General features: G+C 36.4%; 2 protein-coding genes across 13 annotated transcripts in view; one reads left to right on the forward strand and one right to left on the reverse strand.

Annotated features, from left to right (window-relative positions):
* ptprub (protein tyrosine phosphatase receptor type Ub) overlaps nt 1–13,567 on the reverse strand; it is a 390,953-nt gene that overhangs the window by 376,262 nt on the left and 1,124 nt on the right. The gene's annotated exons all lie outside the window — the stretch shown is intronic.
* LOC137083476 (ras-related protein Rab-39A) lies at nt 8,258–12,887 on the forward strand. Its single transcript, XM_067449428.1, has 2 exons — nt 8,258–8,607; nt 12,555–12,887. Exons 1-2 carry the CDS (start codon nt 8,413–8,415, stop codon nt 12,885–12,887), a joined length of 528 nt encoding a protein of 175 aa, XP_067305529.1. The 5' UTR covers nt 8,258–8,412.

Genomic DNA, 13,567 nt, shown 5'->3' on the forward strand with positions numbered 1-13,567 from the left:
TGAAAAAAAGTAACGCAAAAGTTATGTAAACCATTACTTTTCTTAAAAAGTAACTAAGTAACGTAATTAGTTACTTTTAAAGGGAGTAATGCAATACTGTAATGCATTATTTTTCAAAGTAACTTTCCCCAACACTGGTCTCGGGGTTAAAATATCCACATAGAAAATCTTGTTAATAAACAGCAAAAGAAGACACAGGAACACATTTTTTGTGAATAGACTCTAACAGTTCCTCTTTTATATACATTACTAGGTATAATTCCTGCTTTGGCTTTATTTTTAATATAAATAACCCTTTATGTTCATTTTTTTTTTTCTCTGCGGTAAGGTGTTTGAAGCTCATTCTGATGGTCATGTGACGGTACTCAACAGTCTGATTCCTCCAGTAGTAGCACGCTACCTTCTTCTGAAACCCCAGAAGTGGCATATCAGGGCCTCTGCGCAGCTTCAAGTGATGGGCTGCCCTTCTGCCCCCCCCAGACCGCGTTCCTATGGAGATGGTGAGGGCCTGCCCCAGAATCTCTTTTAAGTTCCCACATGCCACATAAACTTCAGTTTAAACATTTTAATAGCACATATTGACAATAAAAGACCATTGTATTGGTCAAAGTCTAAGCACGCTGTGGTAAATCTTTTAAGAATTAAATAATTCTCTGTCTTTCATACCCGTGCTGAATTCTTTGAATTTATTTGAATCAGAATTGAATACTAGGAAGGAAGTTGTCACAGAGACTGTGCCTCTACAAACTCTGCCCACTGAGAGTCCTGTCATCACAAGAAACTCAGGTGAGGTGAATTTGTTAGTCAATCTGCTAATATGATCGCAATAGACCATGATATCCAATATATACAATTTGATCATGAGAAACTTGTAGTAGATTTGTAATATAGATTTAATATTATTCCTACAGGCCCCAGCCAAGCAGTGATATTAGTGGCAGGCATGGTTTTGGGAGCCGCTCTGTGTGTGGGTTGCCTCTTAGCTGGGCTGATGTGGTGGAAAAGGTAATGTTTCCTTATATCAAATAGTATATTAAAAAATAATATATCTTTCTATAATTTACATCAATGAAAAATGTAGGCATGTCACCATAAGGATTTTTTTTAAACTATTATTATTATTATTATTTTTAGAAAATCATAGAAAATGTTATATTATATTAATTATTATATTATTTATACTATTATATTTTAAATACAAAATTAAATGTTGTACAGCAGATATTACCATGATGTACAAATACTTTAATAAATAAATAAATATTGTCTTTAAAAAAAAAAAAAAATTTACTGGGTCTAAAAATAATGCTACAATAATGCAACACATTTGAATGGTCCTAAAAATAGCTTAACTTTAAGGAAGGTTTTATTAACAATACCATAAATAATATGATTGGCATTGAGGTTAATTGGTTGAGTTGAGGGGTCTAAAAAACTCTGAACTGTATTTGACCCCAGTTTATATTAGGTGGCCTTAAGTACGTACTTACATCAAAAAATAAGTACAATGTACTTACTGTGTTCAAATTGTGTGGCAAAACACTTTTGCTGATATTGAGGTGGGATACGGGTAGAGTTAGGGACAGGTGTGATCATATGGGTCAGTTTAAGGGTAGGGTTGGTGTAAGGGAAGTGCCAACTGTGTAATTAAAAATGTAACTACAGAAATTAATTTCAGACGTAATTACATGCAGGTATTTTTCAAATGTAAGTACAATGAAAAAACATGTATGTAGACAATAAGTGCATAGTATTAAATGAGTAATTAAAATGTTAGTACATAGTAGTTAAGGTCACCTAATATAAAGTGGGTCCCTGGAATTTTGTTTTCACATCTAAAACATAAAATATGCACAACATTTTTTTTGTTTAATAATTATATATATGATAATAATTATCATTATAATTTAGAAACATTAAGAAACATCTGTATCATTTCTTTTTTGGGGTGAAATATGGCCCAGACATATTCTTGACATGTTTCATGACATTTACAGGTGTTTTTTTTATTTCAGAAAAAGAAATGCACAAATAAAGAAATGCTGTGTAGACCAAGGTAACCTGTTGCTTTGTATTCTCTACTGTGTTTTTATATTTCCCCCATGTGTTTTTGTTATATTTCTTGACTGACTTCCTTTGTCTCTGCTTAAGGCTGTCAGGGTTTCCACGGGAAGAAGCTTCCATGCACAAACCCAGAGCTTGCATCTTACCCTCTGGTTCGGAACATCCACGATGCTCTCCCGAATCCTCCCCTCAATGGTAAGACCACAGAGCCAGCATCGCAATGAATACCGAAATTCATAAAGAAATGTTTCAAACGGCAAATCAGACAAGGCAGTGTTTGTCGAGAGGACGCCGCTGGGTACAACAGTTCTCAGAATCTGAGATCAACAGCCCTCAAACATCGCAGTAATATATAGCAGTGAGCATGAGGGTTAATGTGGCTCAAACAGCAGGATGGAAACAGAGAGAAAGCCAAGTAGTCATTCTGACCCCTTTGTTCGCTTGCCCCACTCTGTGTGCTTTTGCTCAGCTGAGCTGCCAGTGGAACTCAGAAGAGGCATGACAGGCAAATAGCTTTCATTCTGAGCTCATTCCTCCAACAGTTGCTCAGTGGCAGCATAAACATGTCTTTCTTTCGTCGGCAGTGCTTCCCTGAAAGACTTCTTTAATTGGAGCCCAAATTAGGGGCATTCAAGTCAGAAGAACACCCTCCTCACCACCCACTGGCCAACAGACCCTCCAGTAAGGGGTTCTGGGACGAGCAGGACAGAGGGTCAGTGGCCAAGACAATCAGAGTCCTTTCTAAAGTCGCTTCAATTAAAACAGTTTCGCCCTCTTAGCATTCCTGCTGAGTGAGTGAAGGACTGAGAAGGAAAGAGGGAAACCATGGGGCCCCTCTCACGGCCTAAACTACTGTTGGACACAGTTGCAGTGGGTGGGCACTGGGATCATGTGGGAACTTAATAATGCTATATCCGTTCAGTCCGATTTTGAGCTACAAACATCCATGACAACTTTTAACTTATCCAACATGAATTATATAATTTTAGTATGACCATTCAAAACCCAAGTTTCAACAACGTTGCAAAGCAAATCGATCATTTTGGGCAGGGATTAATGTAAACACATCAGATACCAGTAGTGTCTAATGTGAATGTACACAGGCGGGATAAAAAACATGAGTTGGCCAAGGGAAAAGCCAGCCCTGGGCATGAAGGTCAATCTAGAGAGGGTTTATTCACTATACCATGAATCTGATTAGTTAATAATTGAGGCGGGGTGTTTAAAGACTTTAAAAAAATTTGACACCTATCTAAAACATCACATATGCTTGAGTTTGACATTTTTTAAACTAAACCACTAATTATTTCCATTTATTTATTTTAAAATAATATTTTTTATATCAAATAAAAATATTTTGCAAATAATATTAAGTAAATGCTTTTTAATATCAACAGGATTACATATCAAAATGTTATGTTATTTGTTATATTTCATTCATGCAATGTTTGTCCTCTAATGGAGCATTTGTTTACTTTTTTAAACAAATAAAGTTTAAAATGACTTTTTAGAAAATATTTAATACTATGCTATTATATTATGTTAATGTAATTTTCTGAATTGGGCATTTTAAAATAAAATTTAATTTAAAAAATACTTAAAAATTGCTAAAATGTTTCAAATGAAAACAATCAGAATATAACAATTTACTCTGATCCTGTGTAAAAGAAAAAAGAAAAAAAAGAAATAGTAATGAAATGCTTTATTCATTAAAATTATATGAACATTTTCCAAGTATACTTGATGTAAACTATTTAATTCAAGTTTATTTACTTGAATTAAACATTTGACATCAAATACACTTAGAAAGTATTCATATACTTTTAATGAATAAAGCATTTCATTACATTTTTATGTAAAAAGGGAGGTCAGATCATGCTCTGACCAAAGTGATTTGAAAGCACCTGACGTCATAATTTGTAAATACCAATTTCCCAAACTGTAAACCCTAACGCTCAAAATAATTAGTTGGTTCGAGTAGAGCCTACTGAAACTAATTAGTTCAATCTTAACTGACACATTTTAAGTGATCTGAATTGTTTCATTGTTTTGAGTGTTATGAACTTTTTTCTTTTAATTTAGACTAACTTAAATTGAACCGAAACCTGGCTGGGACTTCTATTTCTAATGTTTTGTTATGCTAGCTCGGACAAGTTTCTGGTATGTTGTTGTTGTTGTTGTTGTTGTTTTTTGTAGGGTTGACATATTGGTAAAGAGTGTAGCATCTAGGGATGGGTATCGTTAAGGTTTTAACGGTATTACTACTCTTAACGATACTGCTTATCGGTCCGGTACTTTAACGGTATTCTTATCGGTACTTTTTGAGATTTACTATAAAATATATTATATATATATATATATATATATACACCCCACACACACACACAATTAACAAAGATACACATTATATAGGCCTACACAGTGCTTTAATTACAGGAAGAATTCTAGTAATCAAATGTAAAATAACACTGCATAGTTTATCATAGATAGGATAAATTAATTAAAGCTGAAGTTATTCAATCAAGAGCTGTGAGGGATTTTCTCTTTGCATTTGGTTGTTTAATTCGCAAAAAATCATCAGCATGTTTATTTACACTGCTGCCTCTTTAAGACAGATGTGCAGATCTATAGGCGACTGATAATAGGCAGATGCACTACATTTTCTCTCAACTATCCATAATAACAACGTCCATTTTAGACACAAACTGTGTTTAAGAGACTCTCCAAGTCGGTCATTTTGACATAGATGTTTGTGTACATTTGATCGTTTAGACGCGAGTGTGAAACCGAAAGTGTGATTTGGTCGTCTCGTAGCGGCAGTTTCAGAGCGCGCGCCGACTTGGGAACAATCTCTTGCGGACATTTTTGTGCTTTTAATCGCTCTTTTTATTATTAAACGCATCACACAATTTACCAGCAGTAGCTAGACTGTATTTTACAACAATCACCGATCGTGCTGATTCTGTGTGAGTTATAGGGAGAAATAACAGCGTATATAGGCTACTGCTGCAAAGGGAATTAAGCTAGACATAAATATTAAAATTATATTCTTTGCCAAAATCTAAAGCCAAAATCTTTGCCAAAGAAGCCAAAATCTAAAATAAAATCACATTATCACAATCTAGTGTAAAGTGTAACCAAGCTATGTTTGAATGTTTAGTTCTGTCCTCCGTCTGTCCTACGGCTGTCGTTTTGCGCTCTCTCTCTCTCTCTCTCTCTCTCTCTCTCTCTCTCTCTCTCTCTCTCTCTCTCTCTCTCTCTCTCTCTCTCTCGTCACGTTTATTTTCAAAAGTACCGACAGCAGAACCGATAACGGCCGAGCTTATCGATACAACGGTCTTTCAAAATTCAGCCCCGGGGCCCGTTTAATACCGGGTTTCGGTACCCATCCCTAGTAGCATCAGCTTAGTTTGAGAACAGATATATTTTAAATGTATTAGACTGCTGTCCTCATTCATCAAAAGTGCTATGCTAATGCCAAAGCACTGTGTAAACAGTTAGCAAGGTGACATTATTTTAATTAGCTAGTTAATGCTAACCAAGTTTCCACTATTACAAATTTGAGATTACATGATATTTTTAAGTTAAATGTATGAATTAGCTTACTCAAATATTTCAAGTTCAGAGCAATTAAAATGTAAATTACAAAATAAGTTTTTTTCTCCAGTTTGCTTCAAGGTCTGCTAACTTAAAGGTCCCATGGCATGGGTTGTTTTATTGTTTTATAATGCGTCTTGGGGTGTACTTATATTGTTAGTTTGGTTTTTACATTAAAAAAAAATGTCATAATTTAGAATTAAAAGGCGTTTTTTCTATACTGATAGTGATATTAGCCCTCTGTTTAGAATGCTCTGTTTCAAGAGGCGTCAATTTCTAGCGACTTAGGGACAACATTCAGGCTACGGGAACTCATATTAATGTTGAAAAACCTCATAAAATAAATATTTCATGCCATGGGACCTTTAATTTACTTAAATTTGAGGCCTTATTTTTATTTTTGCCAACTTATTTGGGTTTACAGTGCATGATAACTTGAGCGCATCATTAGGACATTTAAATGTGATGAGGAATATCTACGGGTTTATTTAGCATTCGCATAATTCTATAACATTTCTCTGTTGTTTCCAGACTACGCGGAGCCTGACGTAGGAGCAGGTGGGCAGATGATGGGACTCACATTCAGACCCCCAATGGAGGAGGGCTACACCGTCCCCTTCAGCCTCAACCACTATGACACCCCCGGACAACTTCCGGAATACGCCGATCCCCTACCACCCGAACCAGAATATGCTACACCCTTCGGCGAAATACCCACAGACTCTACACTGGACAGCCGAAAGAATCTACCTGTGTGTCGATCTGCACAGGGGGCAAGAGCAGAGCTGAGCCAACAACAATATGACTGCCCCGCACACAGAGTGATCTCAAACGGGTACTGTACTCCAGTCTCACATGGAACTAGCCAGCATAAGGCTAGCGTGATCTACTTTGAGCCCCAGACCGTAGAACCACTATTGCATACGTACCACGAGCCACTTTGAGCCATGGAATGTCCTACTGAAGACAATTTGTGACATTTGTGCCGTTATAACGTAACCTAATGAATTATACAAGGATTTATGCTGTGTCAAATAGCATCAGGGATCAGCATATAACAAGAAAATACTATTTGGGTGTAGGATATGGGAGAAGTGCTTTTATATGGAAAGCTGTACTCTTCAGATGACCACTTAACCTATGTGTATTTTATTTAATGTAAATGTAGGCGTTTTATCTATAACTAATCAGAATATAGTCCAAGAGGTCTTTGTCTGTGTGATTTCAAACCACTGAAGTATTCAAAAATATTTTAGTTTTACTTTTTTTATAGTTGTAAAATAAACATTTCTCATGCCAAATTTGACCACAAATTTGAAGTGTTGATATACCTTGTGTTTTGTGTACTATAAAATTAATTTAAAAGCGCATTAAAAGGCTATATATATATATATATATATATATATATATATATATATATATATATATATATATATATATATATATATATATATATATATATATATATATATATATATATATATCACACACACACCAACATATACACATAAATGCACACACACAGTGTAAACGAACTTTTAGATTAGATGTTTGAGAAATACATGCTCATATAAACCCCACCTATTACATATATAAACACAGACACACACACACACACACACACACACACACACACACACACACACACACACACACACACACACACACACATATATACCAAACACACACACATGAACCTGTTGGACAACTTATTATGAACTTATTACACAAAGCGAATCAACAATAGAAACTCCAACCCTTACAACATTCAAGCAGGAAAACTGTTCAAAAACAAACAGGTGCAGATCCTGAAATGTAAAACTCTTGACATGTAACTTTACCTACACCTGAAATCTGAACATCAATTATAACTTAATGGGTTCTCAGTTTATCTGGTCAGAAACTGTGGATTCTAGAGTGTCTGTACCGTTTTAAAATGATCATGATAGGTGGCAAGTCCTAGAAGTGAGGCCTGGGCATACAGCCAGTCAAGAATTGTATAAGAATTTGGTAAGCAGTGAGAATACACTACATCTGCATGCTCTCTAAACACTTTTAGCACAAAATAATGACAATATTTGCAACTTCATATACTAATTTGTTTAAATTCAATTAAGAAGGGATATACAATATAAGGGCAACATACAACATTTAACTTCATTCAAGTTAACTTCAGATTTTCCTATCACAATCAGAACAGAAAATTAAACATGTTTATCACTTTACAATAAAGTTTAGTTTGTTAACATTAGTTAACATTAACCAAGAACAAATAATACTTCTACAGCATCTTCATTTATATTAATTTCAACATTTGCTAATACATTTTTTTTAAATCAAAAGTTGTATTTGTTATCATTAGTTAATGCATTGTGAAATAACATGACTTCTGAAGGATCATATAACACTGGAGTAATGACTAAACTTCCTGTTCTCAAATAAACCCCAGCTGCCATCACAGGAATCTGTAAGACTATAACAGGAACAGATAAAAGCGAAGAAGCAAATCAAGGCTCGCCAAACCTCTACAACATTCACATAGGAAAATCTTTCTATTAATAAACAAACAGGTACAGGTCTGATCAGTTTCCGACTGGACTTTGGACTGCTCTGCCTATGATCAAAATTTAAACATAGTTCTCTGAATACCATTTATGATTTATTAGGTTCTCTGATCAAACCTTCAAGAATTCTGGAGCAGTAACATCCTTCCTCTACTGTTAAAAAGTGGAAGTCAGTCAGTCAGCTGCCATGAATCTCACTGATTGTCGGTACCATTTTAAAATGATCATGGTAGGCGATGACAGTGTGGGCAAGTCATGTATGCTGCCAGAGAGTACAGATGTGACCATTGGAATGAACTGCTGTGATCACGTCCTAGAGGTGGAGCCTGGGGTGAAAGTGAATCTACAGATTTGGGATACAGCCGGTCATGAACCGTTTTTGGTAAGCGGTGAGAATTCACAGCATCTGCACCTTTGAGGTTCCTTCTCTGCAAAGCAATATGAATTCAACTAACAAAAATCAAATTGTCCCTTGATATACTAAAAGAGAGATTGAGGTGGGACCGTGGGAGGATTGCTAATGTAAATTGATTGTTTTCATATTTTAAAGAAAAGTATGGTAAAACAGCAGTTCATTCTGTAAAACATGTTGCATTGCTTCCGGTTGTGGTCTTTATGTGCTTTTTTTAATGTTATTTTTTATTTTATTGCTTTTATTTTGTTCAGTTTAGGATTGATAGATAATAGTTACATTGGCAAAATAATATACACCTATATAATAGTATGCTCACACATTTATAAAATACAATAAAAAAATATTATGTATATATCCATATACATACATACACATATATACATACAGCTCTGAAAAAAAATTAAGAGACCACTTAACATGGATTTCTCTAGGTTAAGGGGTCTCTTCATTTTTTCCAGAGCTGTATACACACACATATACATACACAAATACAATATCAGGTATGCATAAAATACACACCAGATGTACTAAAGATGGATAAACAAACCATGAGCTGTTTTTTAATATGAGATGTATCCTTAGAGCTACTATAGCCGATGTCCATCACATATGGGTGATTCTATAATTGCAGGTACATTTGTGGGCCCAGTTTAACAATCTGAGTAAAGTCGGATGGTCCAAAAGGGTTGTACCTATTCTCTTAATGGGTCATGGGTGTGTTTTAGGTGTAATGTGCAATAAACCAATCAAAGTCTCATCTTCCATTCCCTTTAAAAGCCAGTTGCTCTTGCACCATGGCGGATTTACTATTTACATGGCGGAATTTAAAAGCGGAAAGACTTCTTAAATCCTCTTTTTTTTAATATTTAATGCAAGCTAAGTGTACGCGCAAGCATTGTGGACCCGCCTATAGGCACATATTACTAACGCACCCTTTAAATAACACAAAAAATACTGCGCAATTGACTTTATAGCAGGTTTTTTTAATGGTGCAATCGTTTTTAGTTGCCTCAAAATAGCAACACAACAACAATACATCTGAACACACCTCATTTTCAGACCAGCATGCCCATGGGTGAAAAGATGAGCAAACTAAATTAAACAATTAAACAATGTGGCGCTGGACTTGATAACTATGCCAGGCTGAAACTAACAAAAAAAAAATGTTTGTCGTGCCTGGCATTGCATTGCGCCAGGTATATGATAGGGCCCCTAGTACCCTAAGTCATAGTTTTTCAAATGTTATTTTATTTTTAATATTTAATATAATTTTTTTTACTCATTGTCATGGATCACAAGATGTTACAGGCCATTTACAATGTCATATTTTCTGTAAAAAAAAAAAAAAATCTTATAGAGCTGAAAATCATGATTTATTGTTGTCTGAATTAGTGTATTTTTTAAGTGTATATGCACCATAGACCGTAAAAAAATATGGACGACTCGACATCATCCGTTTCCGCTTGCCATATTCGAAGCTTTCAGGCGGGGGTGCACGGCGCTGACATCTTGGGACCGAGTCTGCGCAGTAGCGATTTCGGGACCGGAGTTGCGCAGTAGAGCGCAGGAAGTAGAGCAGGAAGTACCAAGGGGGTAATCTAGCGCTCGGAAAGCGTTCCACCCCTAGGGGCTGCCATTGCTAACCAAGCCATCACCTGCTGTTAGCATCCCATTGACTCCCATTCATTTTTGAGTCACTTTGACAGTGAATAACTTTACATCTGAGACGTTTAAAGACTCCATTTGTCTATTGGTTATTTCTAAAGAAACACGACAATGTATAAAAGGCTCCATTACCTTGTATCTTACACTATCGCCCCGCAGAAGCTGTTTTTGTAAAAATAGGCTAACGATTGCGTCATAACCAACGCGACCCTGTCGCACAGTTGAGAAATTACCGTATAGACCTGGGGAGACGCTCGCAGGCAATCTTTTACTGTCTATGAGACAGTCGGGGGGACGTGGAGACATGTCCTGGAGACTGGTCTGATAAAGTCAAGGGGGAAGAATGGGGAGAAGCCCATAGTGAGCCAAAAGCAACGGGAGAAAATATTTAAACAACGTGATTCAGCTTTCGCTTTCCACATCTACTAGAAGACTCACAGCTGTCAGACAGGAGGCTCACGTCACATCTACGTCCTCAAGCTCAGTCTGAGCCTGCGCAGTTCGCTCAGCCATCAGGAAGTGAGTGCCCCTAGGTTGACTTCATTCTTTCGCCGTTGACGTCAATGGGAACGCTCGGTCCATTTCTTTTACTGTCTATAGGGAAGTACAGCTGCGATATCAAAAGCCCGCCCACACTCTCGCAGATGCAGAACAATTAATTATGTTGGTGTGAAATAAACAGTTATGGAAATGTAGAAATTAAAGCTAAAGCTCTAATCTGCTCCCAAAAATTTCGAAAAAAAAGTCCGTTAGTGCCTCAGTGACAACTTCACTCAGAGAAGCCGTCAGTCTCAGCTGTCAATCATGACGTCACACCCCCCGTTTTTATAGCATCAAATAACTAACTCAAACTTAACTTATTTTTAAAAACGAACACCTGAAATGAAATCATCGTGATGATAACTGCCTTCAGTGACATAAACTAACTTTGGGGAAAACATGTTAAAGTGTAATTTTATTATTTAGTTTGCCTCGCGTCCATTAGAAAACACAGAGGGGCGGCTATACTGGGACCGGCCACCGGGGGGCGATCGAGGCGCGAAAGCTTCAGTAAATGAGAGGGAGACTGCAGGCTTGATATGCACCCTAAAAAATGCTGGGTTAAAAACAACCCAAGTTGTGTTGAAAATAGACAAACACAGCAATTGAGTTATTTTAACCCAGCGGTTGGGTTAAATGTTTGCTTAAAGCAACCCAATTGCTGGGTTTGTCCATTTTTTTCAACCCAACTTGGGTTGTTTTTAACCCACCATTTTTGTGTGTATTATTGTGTAATTTAAAAAATATATTATTTTTTTTATTTAAATTGTATTATATTGTATTTAATTAGTTATTTAGAAAATACCCTAATAGTATTTTTTCTAATTCTACAACATTAAAAATATAAATAAATAAAATAATTAACCTTAAACAAAATGTGTGTCCATAAATCATGTGTCAATTATGTTACTGTCCCACACTTTTCATTTAAATTTGTAGAATTATAACCCACAACTATTTAAGATACAGGAAATTATGTCACTTTCCCTTAGTGATAAGATCTAAATAACTGAAAGGTATGTGTGCTGTCTCTAAGAAAATATTTTAAATCTAAAAAGATCTTACACCATGAACTATAAAAAGTTGTCAATACTGTTACCATCAAACTCTGTAAACTCTGTCCGGGCAGAAATCATGTTCATGGATGCGGTTATTAATGTTACTGTGGTATGAAGCAGAGCAGGGCCGAGTGTTGAGGAGCTGAGCAAGGCCACTGGAGCAATTGTTAATTAAATGAATGCAACACACGGCTCGTAAGCAGCGGGACTTTTATTATGATGGGACACAGTCGCCGGCGCAATTTCTGCTTTTCCGGTTATGAGTACGAGGTAACGCAGCTTGTTTATCATATTAGATACATTTGTTTAAAATGATGTTGTGACGCTACTCTGTGCGTTTGCTCAGCGGCTACTGTGACACTTGTTCACACTGCTAAGAGTAAAGCGTTTCTGCGGAATAAAACCAATGGTTACGCAGATATGACATAATTGACTGGCGACTCCCTCACATGTCCTTGGTTAAAATAATTTTCTCAAGGTTTACAAATAGTTGAAAACATTTGGAATACTGTAAGTACTCAATTGAACAAAATGTGTAATGTAAAAATGTATAACACTGGCCAAGTGTTTTTCAAATATTTTACTGTTTTTTTTTTTACATAGTGCACCTTTAAAAAGCTGTGTAATCCAAATAGATCATCTTAAATTTAGGCTTTCACTTACATTAGGCAATGGCACATGGAGGTGTGCAATATTGTGCAGCCGCACACTGTGCTCTTTATGCTCGTCGGACACAAGTGTGACAGAAAAGAGCGGGAGGTGAATCAATACGAGGTGGAAGAGTTTGCAAGTGAATTGGGAGCGCCGTACATCGAGGCTTCGGCCAAAACAGGTCATAACGTGGCAGAAGCTTTTGAACTGCTGACCCGGCGCATTTACCAAGGCTATCTGAGTGGAGAGATGCGCTTGCATGAGAGCTGGGGCAAGATCCATAAAAATAAGCCAGAGGACAGCAACAAATGCGGTGCCTCAAAGTCAACATGAAACTGCATGTTAGCCATTCAAATGTAAATATGTATTTTGACAAAATAAACAATGCAATACATAAACCACTAAAAATCTAAATTATAATCATTACATATGTAATATTTAAAGGCACAATATGTAAATTTCGCAGCAAGAGGTCACTAATTCAAAACAAAGGCGTAACTTGATGACGCCTTGATTTTGCGGAATCTTGGGAGTTGTTGTGTTCACCTGTACAGCCTATGGAAAAGAAGCTGATGGGACTCAGGTAGAAATCATGTTTATGGATGAGCTGATGTATTAAAAATTGATTAACGTTACTGTAGTATGAAGCAGGGTAGGGCTGAAAGCAGTTGGAGCGGAACGAGGCCGCTGGAGCGATTGCTAATGAGAGACAAGTGCGACACACGACTCGAGAGCAGCGGAGCTTTTATTATGCCGCAGACGACTAGTTAAGCTATATAATAATGATAGTTTTCTGTCGATGAACGTATCCAAACAGTTGCTTACCCGTCTAATAAAAAACATAATATTAATATAGTAAAACATATTTGGTGTTTCCATGGTTTCTACAAAATAAAGCTGGAAATCGAGGGTAACGTGCATGATGTCTTTAATAGGCTATGCACAGACATGGTCCGTGTCCTGGTAAAAATTGCTCATTTCCCGGATGTGAACATTCTTGGAAACATTTGGGA

The sequence above is a fragment of the Pseudorasbora parva genome, chromosome 7, assembly GCF_024679245.1.
Source record: "Pseudorasbora parva isolate DD20220531a chromosome 7, ASM2467924v1, whole genome shotgun sequence".
Classification (NCBI taxonomy): domain Eukaryota; kingdom Metazoa; phylum Chordata; class Actinopteri; order Cypriniformes; family Gobionidae; genus Pseudorasbora; species Pseudorasbora parva.

Coding starts and splice junctions, on each gene's coding strand:
- LOC137083476 (XM_067449428.1), top strand. CDS start 8,413: ATGAATCTCACTGATTGTCGGTACCATTTTAAAATGATCATGGTAGGC. Junction 8,608..12,554: donor CCGGTCATGAACCGTTTTTG/GTAAGCGGTGAG, acceptor TCTTAAATTTAG/GCTTTCACTTACATTAGGCA.